Genomic DNA, 17996 nt, shown 5'->3' with positions numbered 1-17996 from the left:
TGAATGTATTTCATTTGCATAATTTCTAGTCTTGCTTAATTATCGAAAGGCCTCAACTTGCATATGTGTGTTTTCCTTTGGAATGGGGTCGCTGGGTGGGTGGGAGGGGTCTTCTAATCGCTGTGTTCTGATTTTGCCATACTTGCCTTTTAGAACTTGTATTTCAGTAAGTTAAGTTAGAATTTAACTTGAAGAATTTCTACAAGTACTTGTTACTGTTCATGAAGAAACCTTTAGATGTAGTTCCTGTAAATCTACTTATACACTGTCAGGCTTCCAGCCTGTGGGGGCCCCCACTGCCCGGTCTGTCACACAGGGCAGGCTCCACCTGGCCACGCCAGACATCTCTGTGCTCATGATCTGCCTGGCTTTATTTCATACCTCTCCCAGTGCCAACCTGGACTCAAGTCTCTGCCTTCTTATGCAGTTGTCTAAGCTGTCACAGGGCGTGTGTTCTGTCTCCCCCATTCCACCATTAAAGCACCACCAAACAGGAACCAGATAGGTCTGCTAACACATGCTTATTTTTGAAAAGCTAGCTCAGGTATCTTCTCTAGATCTTCCTTGAACCCTCAGGTGAGCCTCCTTTGAGTGTGACCATATCATTTTTCATCATGTTGGCATCATTCATTCATTCAGCAAATATTATTTGTTGTGTGCCAGGAAGTATTCTAAGCCCTTAGAATTCCTGCCCTCATGGAGTTTATATTGTAGTGAGAGGAGACAGATAGCTCTTCATGGTGAACCTGCAGCTCATGGTTCTCCCTTGTGGTCGTAGAGTGGCTGCCACAGCTCCAGAGTATGCACATTCTTCTCTATTCACAAGAAGAAGCAAAGGAAAATGTTGGGCCTGGCTTTTGTGCCTGCATGGGGTCACCTCTCTACCCCCAAACACATTAGTCACTATGGCCATTGGGAAGATGGAGCTGCTTAGCTGAGACTAGCCATGACCCATCTTGAAGCTAAGGGAGGAGATTGCCCACCTGGACCACATGGGGTAAGAATACGGAGATGTGCCTCTCGTGGACCTTCAGGACACTGTTTGAATAAAGGGCAGGTAGATGTTTAGCCCGGAGCACAGGTGATGTCTGCTACAGGTGTGAAAGCACTTTGAAAGGCACAAAGCCCCATGGCAGGCATGTACTTTCCCTCACCCACTCACCCACCCACCCAGGCACCCACTCACTTACTCACACGCCTACTCACTCACTCACTCATCCATCCACCCACTCACTCACTGACTCACTAATGTAGCCACCTGCTTACCCACCCACCCACTCACCCACTCACTCACCCACTGTCTTAGTTATCTAACGCTGCTATAACAGAAATACCACAAGAGGATGGCTTTAACAAACAAGTTTATTCTCTCACAGTCTAGGAGGCTAGCAGTCTGGATTCAGGGCACCAGCTCCAGGGGGACGCTTTCTCTCTCTCTCTTGGCTCTGGGGGAAGGCCGTTGTCATCAATCTTCACCTGGTCTAGAAGCTTTTCAGCATAGGGGCCCTGGGTCCAAAGGATGTGGTCTACTCCTAGCGCAACTTTCTTGGTGGTATGACGTCCCCCATCTCCTTGCTTGCTTCTCTTTTTTATATCCCAAAAGAGATTGACTTAAAATACAACCTAATCTTGTAGATTGAGTACTGCCTCATTAACATAGCTCTCTAATCCTGCCTCATTAATATCATAGAGGTAGGATTTACAAAACATAGAAAAATCGCATCTGATGACAAAATGGTGGACAGCCATACAATACTGGGAATCATGGCCTAGCCAAGTTGACACACATTTTTGGGGGACACAGTTCAATCCATCACCTCCACCTACCCACCCACTTATTCACTCATCTACTCACTCAACAGCCTGCCTGCCCACCCCACTCACTCACTCAACCACTTATTCACTCACCCACCCACCTACCCACTCACCCACCCTCTCACCCACTCACTCGCATCCTACCCACTCATTTACCAACCCACTCACTCAGTTGCCCACCCACCCACTTATTTACTCACTCTCCTGCCTACCCAGTAACTTGCCAACATACTTTCCCCTCTGACCCACCACCTCACTTGCCCACCCACCCTCCCACTCACTCACTTGCCCCCCACCCACTCACTTACCTACCCACTCACTCGCCAACACACCCGCACCCCCAACCCACCACCTCACTGGCCCACCCAGCCATGCGCTCACTCACTCACACATTAGTTCACTCAGCAGACGTTTGTGCATCTGCCACGTGGCTGGTGTGGTGTGGGTGGCCTTGAGGGACCTTCATGCTCAGTGATGCTGGGGTCCACATGACCAGCCGTTTGAGTCTCACTGAAGAAGGACCACTGGAGAGACACTCCAGGGATGAGAAGGAGGCAGCCAGGCAAGGCTTTAAAACTTGCAGAAAAAAACAAAGAAAATCTTTCTTATACAGGAAATATAAACCATAGCATGACACAAGATGAGAAGAGATAGCTTCAAGCATCCATTAATAACTGGAATGTGGAGTGTACCAAGTATGAATCTAGGAAAATTGGAAATCATCAAAAATGAAATGGAACACATAAACATTGATATCCTAGGCATTAGTGGGCTGAAATATACTGGTATTCATCACTTTTAATTGGACAGCCATATCGTCTGCTATGATGGGAATGACAACTTGAAGAGGAATGGCGTTGCATTTACCCTCAAAAAGAACATATCAAGATCTATCCTGAAGTACAACGCTGTCAGTGATGGGATAGTATCCATACGCCTACAAGGAAGACCAGTTAATACGACTGTTATTCAAATTTACGCACCAACCACTAAGGTCAAGGATGAAGAAATTGAAGATTTTTACCAGCTTCTGCAGTCTGAAATTGATCGAACATGCAATCAGGATACATTGATAATTACTGGTGATTGGAATGTGCAAGTCGGTAAGTAAGAAAGATCAGTAGTTGGAAAATATGGCCTTGGTGATAGAAATGACACCAGAGATCGTGTGATAGAATTTTGCCAGACCAACGACTTTGTCGTTGCAAATACCTTTTTTCACCAACATAAATGGCAACTATACACATGAACCTTGCCAGACGGAATACACAGGAATCAAATCGACTATCTGTGGAAAGAGACAATGGAAAAGCTCAATATCAGTCAGAACAAGGCCAGGGTCTGAGTGCGGAACAGGCCATGGTTTGCTCACATACAAGTTCAAGTTGAAACTGAAGAAAATTAGAACAAGCCCATGAGAGCCAAAGTATGACCTTGAGTATATCCCACCTGAATTTAGAGACCACCTGAAGAATAGATTTGATGCATCGCATACTCATGACCGAAGACCAGACAAGTTGTGGAATGACATCAAGGACATTATATATGAAGAAAGCAAAAGGGCATTTAGAAAACAAGAAAGACCAAAATAGATGTCAGAAGAGACTCTGAAACTTGCTCTTGAATGTTGAGTATCTAAAACAAAAAGACGAAACGAAATAAAAGAACTGAACAGAAGATTTCAAAGGGAAGCTCGAGAAGACAAAGTAAAGTATTATAATGACATGTGGAAAGAGCTGGAGATGGAAAACCAAAAGGGAAGAACACGCTCGGCGTTTCTCAAGCTGAAAGAACTGAGGAAAAAATTCAAGCCTCGAGTTGCAATAGCAAAAGATTCTATGGGGAAGATATTAAATGATGCAGGAAGCATCAAAAGAAGATGGAAGGAATACACAGAGTTATTATACCAAAAAGAATTGGTTGACATTCAGCCATTTCAAGAGGTAACATATGATCAGGAATCAACGGTACTGAAGAAAGAGGTCCAAGCTGCACTGAAAAACAAGGCTCCAGGAATTGACAAAATAATTGAGATGTTTCAGCAAACGGATGCAACACTGATAGTTACTACTCGTATATGCCAAGAAATTTAGAAAACAGCTACCTGGCTTAACTGACTGGAAGAAATCCATATTTATGCCTTTTCCAGAGAAAGGTGATCCAACAGAATTCAGAAATTACTAAACAATATCATTAATATCATCCACAAGTAAAATTTTACTGAAGATCGTTAAAAAATGACAGCAGAAGTACAGCGACAGGGAACTGCCAGAAATTTAAGCCGGATTCAGAAGAGGATGTAAAACAAGGGATATCATTGCTGATGTCAGATGGACCCTGGCTGAAAGCAGAGAATACCAGAAAGATGTTTACCTGTGTTTTTTTTTTTTTTTTGACTATGCAAAGGCATTTGACTGTGTGGATCGTAACAAATAATGGATAACATCGTGAAGAATGGAAATTCCAGAACACTTAATTGTGCTCATGAGGAACCTGTACATAGATCAAGAAGCAGTCTTTGAACTGAACAAGGGGATACTATGGGGCTTAAAGTCAGAAAAGGTGTGCATCAGGGCAGTGTCCTTTCACCTTACCTATTCAATCTGTGTGCTAAACAAATAACCTGAGAAGCTCGACTAAATGAAGAAGATTAGGGCGTCAGGATTGGTAGAAAACTCATTAACAACCTGCGTTGTGCCGATGACACAACCTTGCTGCAGAAAGCGAAGAGGACTTAAAGCACTTACTGATGAAGATCAAAGACCACAGCCTTCAGTATGGATTACACCTCAACATAAAGAAAACAAAAATCCTCATATCTGGACCAATGATAAACAGAGAAAAGGTTGAAGTTGTCAAGGATTTCATTTTACTTGGATCCACAATTAATACCCATGGAAACAGCAAGCAGTCAAGAAGAAATCAAAAGAAAGATTGCATTGGGAAATCTGCAAAAGACCTTTATAAAGTGTTAAAAAGCAAAGATGTCACTTTAAGGACTAAGGTGTGTCTGACCCAAGCCATGGTATCTTCAATCGCCTCATAAGCATGCAAAAGTTGGGCAGTGAATAAGGAAGACTGAAGAAGATTTGATGCCTTTGAGTTATGGTGTTGGAGAAGAACATTGCTTGGTAAAGTAGAGACTCAGTGAAAGAGAGGAAGACCTTCAGTGAGATGGATTGACACAGTGGCTGCGAAAATGAGCTCAAGCATAACAAAGATCCTGAGGATGGCACTCGACCTGGCAGTGTTTCATTCCGTAGTACATAGGGTCTCTGTGAGTGGGAACTGGCTCAAAGGCCCTTAATAAAAACAACAGTACATACACACACACATGCACACACACACATATATATACATATGTATATATACATAGAGAAATGTGGTTAAGCACTCAACTGCTAACTGAAAGGTCATGGGTTTGAATCCACCAGTGCTGTGTGGGAGAAAGTCTACTTCTTTGAAGATTTATAGCCTTGGAAACCATATGGGGCACTTCTACTCTGTCTTACAGGGTCACTATGAGTTGGAATGAACTCGACTGTACACAACAACTGTATACCTTCTCCTCACTTATTGACTATCTCGTTCTTTGCCATTTCACATTTATAACAATAATGCAAAATCTAGTATCCAACTATTTTGCACATTAACGATGTACGTGTGGTAACGAACACCAAATTGTGAGGCAAGAGTAATGCTGGCTCTAATGGCCGAGGTTGTGTGTCAAGTTGTTGTTGTTAGGTGCTGTCCAGTTAGTTCTGACTCATTGCGACCCTATGTACCACAGTACGAAACACTGCCTGCTCCTGTGCCATCCTTAAAATCGTCGTTATGCTTGAGCTCATTGTTGCAGCCACTGTGTCAATCCATCCCGTTGAGGGTCTTCCTCTTTTCCACTGACCCTGTACTTTACCAAGCATGATGTCCTTCTCCAGGTACTGATCCCTCCTGACAACATGTCCAAAGTTTGCAAGGCACAGTCTCGCCATCCTTGCTTCTAAGGAGTATTCTGGTTGTACTTCTTCCAAGACAGATTTGTTGGTCTTTTGGTAGCCTGTGGTATATTCAGCATTCTTCGCCAACACCATAATTCAAAGGCATCGATTCTTCTTTGGTTTTCCTTATTCATTGTCCAGCTTTCGCATGCATATGGTGCAATTGAAAATACCATGGCTTGGGTCAGGTGCACCTTTTTCTTCAGCGTGACTTCTTTGCTCTTCAACACTTTAAAGAGGTCCTTTGCAGCAGATTTGCCCAATGCGATGTGTCTTTTGATTTCTTGACTGCTGCTTCCGTGGGTATTGATTGTGGATCCAAGTAAAATGAAATCCTTGACAACTTCAGTCTTTTCTCCGTTTATCATGATGTTGCTTATTGGTCCAGTTGTGAGGAGTTTTGTTTTCTTTATGTTGAGGTGTAATCTATACTGAAGGGTGTGGTCTTTGATCTTCATCAGTAAGTGCTTCAAGTCCTCTTCACTTTCGACAAGCAAGGCTGTGTCATCTGCATAACTCAGGTTGTTAATGAATCTTTCTCTAATTCTGGTTCCCTGTTCTTATAGTCCAGTTTGTCACGTTATTTGCTCAGCATACAGATTGAATTGGTGTGGTGAAAAGATACATACCGTCTCTGACTTTAAGCCCTGTAGTATCCCCTTGTTCTGTTCAAATGTCTGCCTCTTGATCTGTTTTCTGGTTCCTCATGAGCACAATGAAGTGTTCTGAATTTCCATCCTTCACAATATTATCCATAATTTGTTATGAACCACATAGTGGAATGCCTTGGTGTAGTCAATAAAACACAAGTAAACATCTTTCTGGTATTCTCTATGCTATTCTAAGGTTTTCACTGGCTAATTCTTTTCAGAAGTAGACTTCCACATCCTTCTTCCTAGCCTGTCTTAGTCTGGAAGCTCAGCTGAAACCTGTCCTCCGTGGTGACCCTACTGATATCCGAATACCCGTGACATAGCTTCCAGCACCACAGCAACATGCAAGCCTCCACAGTGTAACAAACTGACAGACATGTGGGGGGTATCAACTTGGCTGGGCCAGATTTCTCTGTGGCTTGGCAGTTATGTAATACTGCAGTCTGCAGTGATGTAATGATGCAGTCATCGTCCATTTTGTGATCTAATGGTATCATCCTTCATTTTCTTATAATGCCAGTTTCGTAAAATGACCTGGTCTTGGAACCTAACCATGTTAACCATGTTGAGAAGTGAGGGGAGGGTGTGTTTGTGTATATATATGTATATATGTGTGTGTTTGTGCCTATGTATATATATGACATATATAAGATACAAGCAACAAACAAGCAACCCATTCCGACTCCTAGTCTGACAGATTAGAAGACAGATTAGAACTGCCTATCTCCTATAAGACAGATTAGAACTGCCCCATAGAGTTTCCAAGGAGCGCCTGGCAAATTCGAACTGCCGACCTTTTGGTTAGCTGTAGCAATTAAGCACTACACCACCACGGTTTCCATATAAGATATAAAAATACATATATTTTTGGTTGTAAGAGTGTACAGACTTCTGAAGTCTTCATGATGTGTGTCTACATGTTACTTTAGGAGAGTATTAAATGCATGCTTGACACTGAGATTCCCGTCTGGCTGTTGTGTGGCTGTGAGTCCAGCCGATCGACTCGGTGGAGGCTGTAAGTGCGCTGGTCCTTGACCTTGCTCAGTGACAGTGGGAGAGAGATGTTGGCAGTGTAGCTGGTTCTTTATATCTGCTCCTTTTTCACAACTCATTTACTTATGCTCCCTACCTGGGAAAGGATAGAACACAAACCTCACTCAAGCGCTTTCGATTTCAAACTTTTAATAGAGACTCCATGAATTGGCAGTAATCAGATGTACTCTTCTTTTCTTTCCTACCAGGGCTACCTTCCTGCCAATGTCGACCGAAGACCAGCCACTCTCCAGAGAAAACAAAAAGAATACTTTGCTTTCATTGAGCACTATTATGATTCTAGGAATGATGAAGTTCACCACGATACATATAGACAGGTGGGAATCCTTTTTCTCTTCTCATATGCTCCTTGAAATACCTTAGCATGGGTGCTGTGTAGGAGGAAATGTTTATCAAGCCTGACTGGTTCACAGATTTTTATTTGGTAATAAAGGAATATATTTGCAAACAAATAATGGTAAATTTCCCCCAATAGTAGTACCTCACTTGTCTCCAGTTCCTTGTAGAAAAACAAAAAGGGTAGTTTTAATTGGAGTCACAATACAGATGCGTGAGAGCCCCTCAGCAGTCCCTGGATCTGCCTGGGGAGCTGTTGGGTTTTTGTGCCTTGTTGGTCATGAGTGAGCGGAAGGCAGGAGCTGCTGTTAGGACAACAGAGCTGTTCTGAAGGTCCAGGGCTAGGCTGCTTATGGATCAGACCCGGAGAGAGGTACTCCCCTGGGCACTGGAGGATGTGTGCTCTGTGGCACGGTTAGGGACATGATCCAGATAGAAGAAAGGGATATCCAGCTCATCAATTTGCTACTTAGTTTCGTACAAAATCAGTCTAATTATGGTTCCCTGAGCAGTCAGTTGACAGACAGCGTGTGTAATGGGAGAAATGCTCCAGATTGATTTATAATTCACAGTGCATCCAGGATTTGCCGTTAGAGTAGCACTTCATGGGCTTTGTCATTTTCAGTCTTTGTGACATGTGAAAATCCACGATGGTTTGTGGTAGAGTTAATCAAGAAGGTAGTTCCTATTTGGTATCACTGCCTCGTATTTCAAAATCAACTTCTGATTGTGCTGAGACATATTAGCAGGGAATATTTCTCTTTGGAAGCTCGCCCTCTAGATAATGCATGGTAGACTCTTCTACCTCAGATGTGGATGTCCACACCTTTCTGTCACTTTAGGATTTGTTGTTCTTGGGTGCTGTCAAGTTGGTTCTGACTCATAGTGACCGTCTTAGTCATCTAGTGCTTCTATAACAGAAATACCCTAAGTGGATGGCTGTCTTAGTCATCTAGTGCTGCTATAACAGAAATACCACAAGTGGATGGCTGTCTTAGTCACCTAGTGCTGCTATAACAGAAATACCACAAGTGGATGGCTGTCTTAGTCATCTAGTGTTGCCGTAACAGAGATACCCCAGGTGGATGGCTGTCTTAGTCATCTAGTGTTGCCATAACAGAGATACCCCAGGTGGATGGCTGTCTTAGTCATCTAGTGCAGCCGTAACAGAAATACCCCAGGTGGATGGCTGTCTTAGTCATCTAGTGCAGCCGTAACAGAAATACCCCAGGTGGATGGCTTTAACAAAGAGAAATTTATTTTCTCACAGTCTAGTAGGTTACAAGCCCAAAATCAGGGTGTCAGCTCCAGGGGAAGGCTTTGTTTCTCTGTCAGCTCTGGAGGAAGGTCCTTGTCCTCAATCTTCTCCTGGTTGAGGAGCTTCTCAGGCACAGGGACCCCATGTCCAGAGGATGCGCTCTGCTCCTGGTGCTGTTTTCCTTTTATCTCTTGAGAGATAAAAGGTGGTGTAGGCCACACCCCAGGGAACTCAAACTCTCTTTACATTGAATCAGGGATATGACATGGGTAAGGGTGGTGTCACAATCCCAGCCTAATAATCCTTTTTAGCATAAAATTACAATCACAAAAAGGAGGACAACCACAGAACGCTGGAAATCATGGCCCCACCAGATTGACACACATTTCTGGTGACGGTGATCCTATATACAACAGAATGCAATGCTGCCAGGTCCTGTGCCGCCCTCACAATCATTGCTGTGTCTGAGCCCATTGTTTCAGCCTCTGTGTGAGTCCATCTGGTTGAGGGTCTGCCTTTTTTTCACTGACTCTCTACCTTACCAAGCATGGTGTCTTTCTCCAGGGAGTGGTCCTTTTTGATAACCTGTTAAAAGTACGTGAGACAAAATCTCACCATCCTCGCTTCTAAGGAGCATTCTTCCTGTACTTCTTCCAAGACAGATTTGTTCATTTTTCTGGATGTCCGTGGTATATTCCATATTCTTTGCCAGCATCATAATTCAATGCATCCATAATTCTTTGGTCTTCTTTATTCATTGTCCAACTTTCGTATGCATATGAGGTGATCGAAAATATCATGGCTTGAGTCAGGCACACCTTAACCCTCAAAGGACATCTTTGCTCTTCAATGCCCTTAAGTAGTGTTTTGCAGCCCAAGGCGATACGTCCTTTGATTTCTTGACTGCTGCTTCCATGGGTGCTGATTATAGATCCAAGTGAATGAAATCCTTGACAACTTCAACCTCTTCTTCATTTATCATGATGTTGCTATTGGTCCAGTAGTGAGGATTTTTGTTTTCTTTACGTCGAGGTGGAATCAGTACTGAAGGCTGTAGCGTTTGATATTCTTTGAGTTTCAAGTTCTAGAAATTGATCTGGTGCTTCCTTAAAAAGCTAGAAATAGAACTACCATACGATGCAGCAATCCCACTCCTTGGACTATAGCCTAGAGAAATAAAAGCCTTTACATGAATAGATATATGCACACCCCTGTTCATTGCAGCACTGTTTACAATAGCAAAAAGATTGAAGCAACCAAGGTGCCCATCAATGCATCGATAAAGAACAGTGATGAACCTGTGAAACATTTCATAACATGGAGGAATTTGGAAGGCATTATGCTGAGTGAAATTAGTCAGTTGCAAAAGGACAAATATTGTATAAGACCACTGTTATAAGAACTCGAGAAATAGTTTAAACAGAGAAGAAAATATTCCTTGATGGTTATGAGAGGGGAGGGAGGGAGGGTAGAAGAGGTGTATTCACTAATTAGATAGTAGATAAGAACTACCTTAGGTGATGGGGAAGACAACACACAATATAGGCGAGGTCAGCACAACTGGACTAAACCAAAAGCAGAGAAGTTTCTTGAGTAAACTGAATGCTTCAAAGGCCAGTGTAGCAGGGGTGGGGGTTTGGGGACCATGGTTTCAGGGGACATCTAAGTCAATTGGCATAATAAAATCTATTAAGAAAACATTCTGCATCCCACTTTGGAGAGTGGCGTTTGGGGTCTTAAATGCTATCAAGCAGACATCTAAGATGCATCAATTGGTCTCAGCCCACTTGGATCAAAGGAGAATGAAGAACATCAAGGACACAAAGTAATTACGAGCCCAAGAGACAGAAAGGGCCCCATAAACCAGAGACTACATCAGCCTGAGACCAGAAGAGTTAGATGGTACCCATTTACAGCTGATGACTGCCCTGACAGCAAATACAACAAAGAACCCCTGAGGGAGCAGGAGAGCAGTGGGATGCAGACCCCAAATTCTCATCAAAAGACCAGATTTAGTGGTCTGACTGAGACTAGAAGGACCCCGGTGGTCTTGGCCCCGAGACCTTCTGTTGGCCCAGGACAGAAGTCATTCCTGAAGCCAACTCTTCAGACAGGTATTGGACTGGACAATGGTTGAAAAGGGATGCTGGTGAGGAGTGAGCTGCTTGGATCAGGTGGACACTTGAGACTGTATTGGCGTCTCCTCCCTGGACGGGAGATGAGAGATCAGAGGGGGTTAGAAGCTGGCGAAATGGACACGAAAAGAGAGTGGAGGGAGGGAACAGGCTTTCTCATTAGGGGGAGAGCAATTGGGAGTATGTAGCAAGGTGTATATAAGTTTTTGTGTGAGAGTCTGACTTTGTTTGTAAACTTTCACTTAAAAAAAAACAGTACAATGAAAAAAAGAGTTTCAAGTTCTCTTTGCTTTCAGCAAGCAGGGTTGTGTCATCTGCATATCACAGGTGGTTCATGAGTGTTCTACCAATCCTGATGCCCTGTTCTTCGTATAGCCCACCTTCTTGGATTATTTGCTCTGTATGCAGATTGAGTAAGAATGGTGAAAGGATACAGCCCTGATGCACGCCTTTCCTGACTTTAAACCATGTGGTGTCCCCTTGTTCTGTCTGAACAATAATTTGGTGTATACCTGGTAAAAAGTCCAGAGACAGCCTTTCCTCTGAAGCATCACCAGAGAGTCTTCAAGTCAAAGGATTCTTGGAGGTTCTGTTCCGCATGCTGTTGTTAGGTGTTGTGAAGTTGTCCTCTGACTCATAGTGACCCCACCACACACAATGGTTAGATTGTTGTTAGGTGGTGTGAAGTCCTCCCCTGACTCATCGTGACCCCGTGCACAGGGGTTGGATTGTTGTTAGGTGCTGTGAAGTCCTCCCCTGACTCATCGTGACCCCGTGCACAGGGGTTGGATTGTTGTTAGGTGGTGTGAAGTCCTCCCCTGACTCATCGTGACCCCGTGCACAGGGGTTGGATTGTTGTTAGGTGCTGTGAAGTCCTCTCCTGACTCTTCGTGACCCCACACACAGGGGTTGGATTATTGTTAAGTGCTGTGAAGCCTTCCCCTGAGTTATCGTGACCCTGTGCACAGGGGTTGGATTGTTGTTAGGTGCTGTGAAGTCCTCCCCTGACTCATCGTGACCCCGTGCACAGGGGTTGGATTGTTGTTAGGTGCTGTGAAGTCCTCCCCTGACTCTTCGTGACCCCACACACAGGGGTTGGATTATTGTTAAGTGCTGTGAAGCCTTCCCCTGAGTTATCGTGACCCTGTGCACAGGGGTTGGATTGTTGTTAGGTGCTGTGAAGTCCTCCCCTGACTCATCGTGACCCCGTGCACAGGGGTTGGATTGTTGTTAGGTGCTGTGAAGTCCTCCCCTGACTCTTCGTGACCCCACACACAGGGGTTGGATTATTGTTAAGTGCTGTGAAGCCTTCCCCTGAGTTATCGTGACCCCGTGCACAGGGGTTGGATTGTTGTTAGGTGCTGTGAAGTTGTCCGCTGACTGATTCTGACCCCATGCACCATGGTTGGACTGTTGTGCTCCACAGGGTTTTCACTGGCTAATTTTCAGAAGTAGATTGCCAATTTCTTGCATGGAGTGTGAGAATTCTACCCCTGCGCCATTACTGTCCCCCAGGGAAACATTAGGTAGCCTGTGTTTTCTCCATTTTACTAGTTTTAGGAAATGGGTATATTTAATACTGTTTTGAACAGGTTCTTGATGTGTTTAAATTCAAGAAGAAGACTTCCAAAGGCAGACAGTAATACCTGTCTGCAGGGTTTACCAGGCTCTGCACTGTGATGAATTTCTTAAGAGAAATTTAATTAAAAGCGGGCTGTGTATATCTTTATTCAGTTCGTATGATAGGTAATAAAAAGCTTCCATATTATTGAGAATTTCCAAAGACTAATGGGGAACTGTGCCGTGGCTCCCACCTCCTGCTGCCTCCCCACTAGGGTGGGGGTGGGGTTCTACAGTAATAGAAACGAGAAAAAGTTGAAGTATGGCTGTCTTTCCTCCTTGGTTGCCTCATGCTAAGAAAACACGCCTCTCTGAAATATGCTCTGCTTTCTGGCTGGTGCACACTGTTACGTTGAGGCAGAGGGCCCTTTCTCTGCTGTCCACTGTGGGGCACAAGGACCACAGCAAACACGCCCTCCCATGCCCCTGGGAGGCAGCAGCAGGTGGGGGCCACGGCGCAGTTCCCCTGTTGGTCTTTTGTCTCTTCTTCGTTTGACGGTGAAGTGTTTGCTCTTCTGCGGAGACGTTATTTCAGAAGCATACAGAGGTGCCCTTCGTTAACAATGGCTCCAGTGTGTCTCTGCCTCTTGTGGTCAGCTCTGCCGGGCCTTCACAGCCTTTCTCCTCCCTGCCGGGTCCTGTGGGTGGTGGGATGCAGGGCGGGTGGTGGTGGCGGGCAACGTGGAGCTTTGCCCCCTTTGACACTGGTCTCATCATCGTCATGCTAGCCATGTGGCAGGGTGTGGTTAGGAGTGTGCTCTGTTCCCGTCGCTGTGCTGGGCACTTGGCAGACTGAGGTGGGTTCCAGCTGGCTCCTGCCGGGAGAAGCCAACAGTCCTGGTGCCAGGACAGGCGCATGCCTCTGGGAGTGTCATTGGATGGGAAGGTGCTCTTAGAATGGATGGCCCTCAATGACCCTGTAGTTGGTCCTGGTGGGCCCTTTTCCCCACGCCTGGCTCCTGCACAGGTGGCTGGAGCCCCCCCTGCCCCCCTCCCCCTCCTCCCCTCACCACCCTTCTGTAGCGCTCCTGTCCTCATGCTACCCGTTCTCCTGCCACCCTTCTTCCTCCTCCTCCTCCCACCAGCCTTCTTCCCTCTTCTTCTCCCCGTCTCCCTCCTCCTTCTCTCTGCCCCCCTCCTACTCCCCTCTCTTCTCCCTACCCCCTCTTCCTGACACCCTTCTTCTCCCCTTCTCACCACCCTTCCTCTTCCCTCTCCTCCCCCTCCCTCCCCTCCTCATCCCCCTGTTCCCTCTCCTTCACCAACTCATTTCTCTGCTCCTCCTCCTCCCTCCCTGTTGTCTCCCCCCCACCCCACCTTCTCCCAGGAGGCTGGCTGGCAGGTCTCCTCTGGAAGAGTCCCTGTGCATGTGTGTCTCAGATTACTGAATTCCTCACCTTGCTATTAGAGGACCAAGACAATTGTCCTTGTGTATTCCTTTTGGTGCCATCTCATTTATCCTCTGACTTCTTCCCCCTGTTCTTTCCTTGCTGGCTCTTTTTTTTTTTTTTAATTTATTTATTGTGCTTTAGTTGAAAGTTTACAAATCAAGTCAGTCTCTCATACAAAAAGCCATACACACCCCACCACACACTCCCAGGTGCTCTACTCTTAATGAGATGCACATTCCTCCTCTCCACCATGTATTCCCCATGTCCATTCGACCAGCTCCTCTTCCTTCTCATCTCACCACCAGACAGGATTCGCCCACATAGTCTTATGTGTCTGCCTGAGCCACGAAGTTCACTCCTGACCAGCATCATTGCCCTTTCTTCTTTTTGGATGTGTGTATTTATTGATATAAATTGACCTGTGAGCACTGCTTTAGCTGTGTCCCAAAGGTTCTGATAGGAAGTGTTTTCATTCTCGTTGGATTCTGTGAATCTCTTTATTCCATCCTTAATTTCTTCTGTAATACAGTTGTTTTTGAGCAAAGTGTTGTTCAGTTTCCACGTTTTTGATTTCTTTTCCCTGATTTTTCTGTTATTGACTTAAAGTTTTATGGCTTCATGGTCAGAGAAGATGTTTTGTAATATTTCGATGTTTTGGATTCTGTTAAGGCTTGCTTTATGGCCTAATACGTGGTCTATTCTGGAGAATGTTCCATGTGCATTGGAAAAGAAAGTACACTTGGCTGCTGTTGGGTGGAGTGTTCTGTGTATGTCTATGAGGTCAAGTTGTTTAATTGTGGCATTTAACTCTTCCGTGTCTTTATTGAGCTTCTTTCTGGATATTCTGTCCTTCATTGAAAGTGGTTTTGTTGAAGTCTCCTACTATTATTGTGGAGCTGTCTATCTCACTTTTCAATGCTGTTAGAGTTTGTTTTATGTATCTTGAAGCCCTGTTGTTGGGTGCATAAATATTTAATACGGTGATATCCTCCTGGTATATTGTCCCCTTAATCATTATATAGTGTCCTTTCTTGTCCTTTTTGGTAGATTTAAGTTTGAAGTCTGTTTTGTCAGAAATTAGTATAGCCACTCCTGCTCTTTTTTGATTGTTGTTTGCTTGATATATTTTTTCCATCCTTTGAGCGTTAGTATGTTTGTGTCTTTAAGTCTAATGTATGTCTTTTGTAGGCAGCATTTAGATAAATCATGTTTTTTTAATCCATTCTGCAACTCCTGTCTCTTTATTGGTGCATTTAGTCCGTTTACATTCAGTGTGATTATAGAGAGGTATGAGTTTAGTGCTGTCATTTTGATGTCTTTTTTTTTTTCGTATTGACAGTTGAATTTTTCTACTTATGTTTTTATGCTGAGTAGTTTTTCTTTGTCAATTGTGTGTTCCTCTTTTTTATTGGAGTTGATTTTGTTTTTGCTGAGCTTTTATGTTTTTCTTGTGTTTTATTTTGATGTGTAGGATTGTTAGTCTTCTTCGTGGTTACCTTAATATTTACCCCTATTTTTCTAAGTTTAACTCTGACTTGTATCTCCTTATATCACGTTGATTTCCTTTTCATATGGAAGATCTGTGACTATTTAGTCCCTGTTTATTGATTTAATGTTGTCATCTTTTATATAATGACACTGCTGATTGCCTGTTTTGAGCATTTTTTAATCTTGATTTATTTTTGTGATTTCCCTGTCTGAGCTGATATTTGGTTGCCCTGTCCTGTGTTCTAGTGTTGGGTTGGTATCTGATACTACTGATTTTCTATCTAACCAGAGAACTTCGTTTAGTATTTCTTATAGTTTTGGTTTGGTTTTTGCAAATTTCCTAAGCTTCTGTTTATCTGGAAATGTCCTAATTTCCCCTTCATATTTGGGAGACAATTTTGCTGGATACAGGATTCTTGGCTGGCAGTTTTTCTCCTTCAGTGCTTTATATATGTCATCCCATTGCCTTCTTGCCTGCATGGTTTCTGCTGAATAGTCCAAACTTATTCTTATTGATTCACCTTTGTGGGTGACTTTTAGCTTATCTCTGGCTGCTCTTAAATTTTTCTGTTTATCTTTGGTTTTGGCAAGTTTGATTATAATATGTCTTGGTGACTTTCTTTTGGGATCTACCTTGTATGGGGTTTGATGAGCATCTTGGATAGATACCCTTTTATCTCTCACCATATCAGGGATGTTTTCTGGCAACAGATTTTCAACAGTTCTCTCTCTATTTTTTTTGTTATCCCTCTCTGTTCTGGTACTCCAATCACTCACAAGTTATTCTTCTTGATAGAGTCCCACATGATTCTTAGGGTTTCTTCATTTTTTAAAATTGTTTTATCTGATTTTTCTTCAAATAGATTGTTTGCAAATAGTTTATCTTCAATCTCACTAATTCTGACTTCCGTTTCCTCTATTCTGCTCCTCTCACTTTCTACTGAGTTGTCTAATTCTGAAACTTTATTGCTAATCTTCTGAATTTCTGATCGCTGTTTCTCTATGGATTCTTGCAGCCTATTAAATTTTTCATTACGTTCTTGAAAAATCTGAATTTCCTTGACTGCTTTATCCATGTGCTCCTTGGCTTTTCTGTGTTTTGCCTGATCTCCTTCCTGATGTCTTGAAGAATTCTGTATATTGATCTTTTGTATTCTACATCTGGAAATTCCAGGAATACATCTTCATCTGGGAGAGTCCTTGATTCTTTGTTTTGGGAGTTGGTTGAAGTGATCATGGCCTGCTTCTTTATGTGATTTGATATCAACTGTTGTCTCTGAGCCACCTAGAAGTTATTAATTTATTTTATGTTTGCTCACTCTGTCCTATTTTCTTGCTTTGTTTTGTTTTCATATACCCAAATAGGCTACTAGAGTGAGCCAACTTAATTATTGGAGCCTTTGAAGCACTAATGTCCTGTTACCAGATGGCTAGAGCTGTTACCAGGTGTATGAGCCTAGTAGTCCATTCACTATTCTTGTATAGATTCAGCTCAGGTGTCCTGATAGTTGGTCACCTAGTGTGTGGTGTAGGCTCTCACCTACGATCTTAGAGGAGCAGTGGTGACTGGTGTATGCACTAGTTTCTGGTAGCAGAAGGGGGTCACACTCTGAGGAAGGCAAGGGGCTGACAGCCTTCCCCCGAGTGTCTCTGAGGAAGACATGTCCCTGTTCTCTAGAGCCCTCTGGTGTTTGGCTCTGCAGCCGTACCATAGGCAACCCAGTGCTTTTAACTGAAAAGACTGGGAAGCACCACTTATGCTTGGACCCCTGTCACAGATGGCAAGGTGGTGTGGTTGTAGCCTCCAGTCGTCAGGCCCCTGCTGTGGGTAGGTGAGGGCCCTGTTTAATAGGTAGAGCAGTATCAAACATCAAAAATCTGCCTGTTCACCACACAGGTGAAACAGTTACAATAAGACCTCAGACAGATTCACCCTTGCAATATAACAGCCATGCAGGGTGAAAGACAAAGTCTGTGGATTGCTTGTACCTGGACTGGAGCTGCTTCTGCTCTGAGTTCCCAGATTAGGGGAGTCGGCAGAGTATTTTTCCTCCATTTGTTAGTTTGTTCTTTCTCCAAGACCAGGAGAATGGCTTGGAGTGCAGCAGGACCTATCCCTGACCCAGGGAAATCAACTGTTAATGAAGCTGGCTAGGGCGTAGGGAGGAGGGATCAGATAGATAGGAGAGAGTTCTTTCAAAGGAGGAGCTATTAGATCCTCACAGTAGATTAGAGAAAATCGGTTATCT

At 43.9% G+C, this 17996-nt stretch overlaps 1 protein-coding gene across 18 annotated transcripts in view; it reads left to right on the top strand.

The window, feature by feature from the left end:
* The window catches only part of TBC1D22A (TBC1 domain family member 22A), a 465294-nt gene that overhangs the window by 146437 nt on the left and 300861 nt on the right, over positions 1-17996 (top strand). For all 18 annotated transcript variants that reach the window (XM_064283337.1, XM_064283338.1, XM_064283335.1 and 15 more), the window contains one exon: positions 7708-7836. In XM_064283337.1, coding sequence (XP_064139407.1) covers positions 7708-7836 — 129 coding nt within the window. The remainder of the gene's footprint in view (positions 1-7707; positions 7837-17996) is intronic.

Source organism: Loxodonta africana, chromosome 4 (assembly GCF_030014295.1).
Source record: "Loxodonta africana isolate mLoxAfr1 chromosome 4, mLoxAfr1.hap2, whole genome shotgun sequence".
In the NCBI taxonomy this organism is placed as follows: Eukaryota; Metazoa; Chordata; class Mammalia; order Proboscidea; family Elephantidae; genus Loxodonta; species Loxodonta africana.
This window is presented reverse-complemented; position numbering and strand designations above follow the sequence as displayed.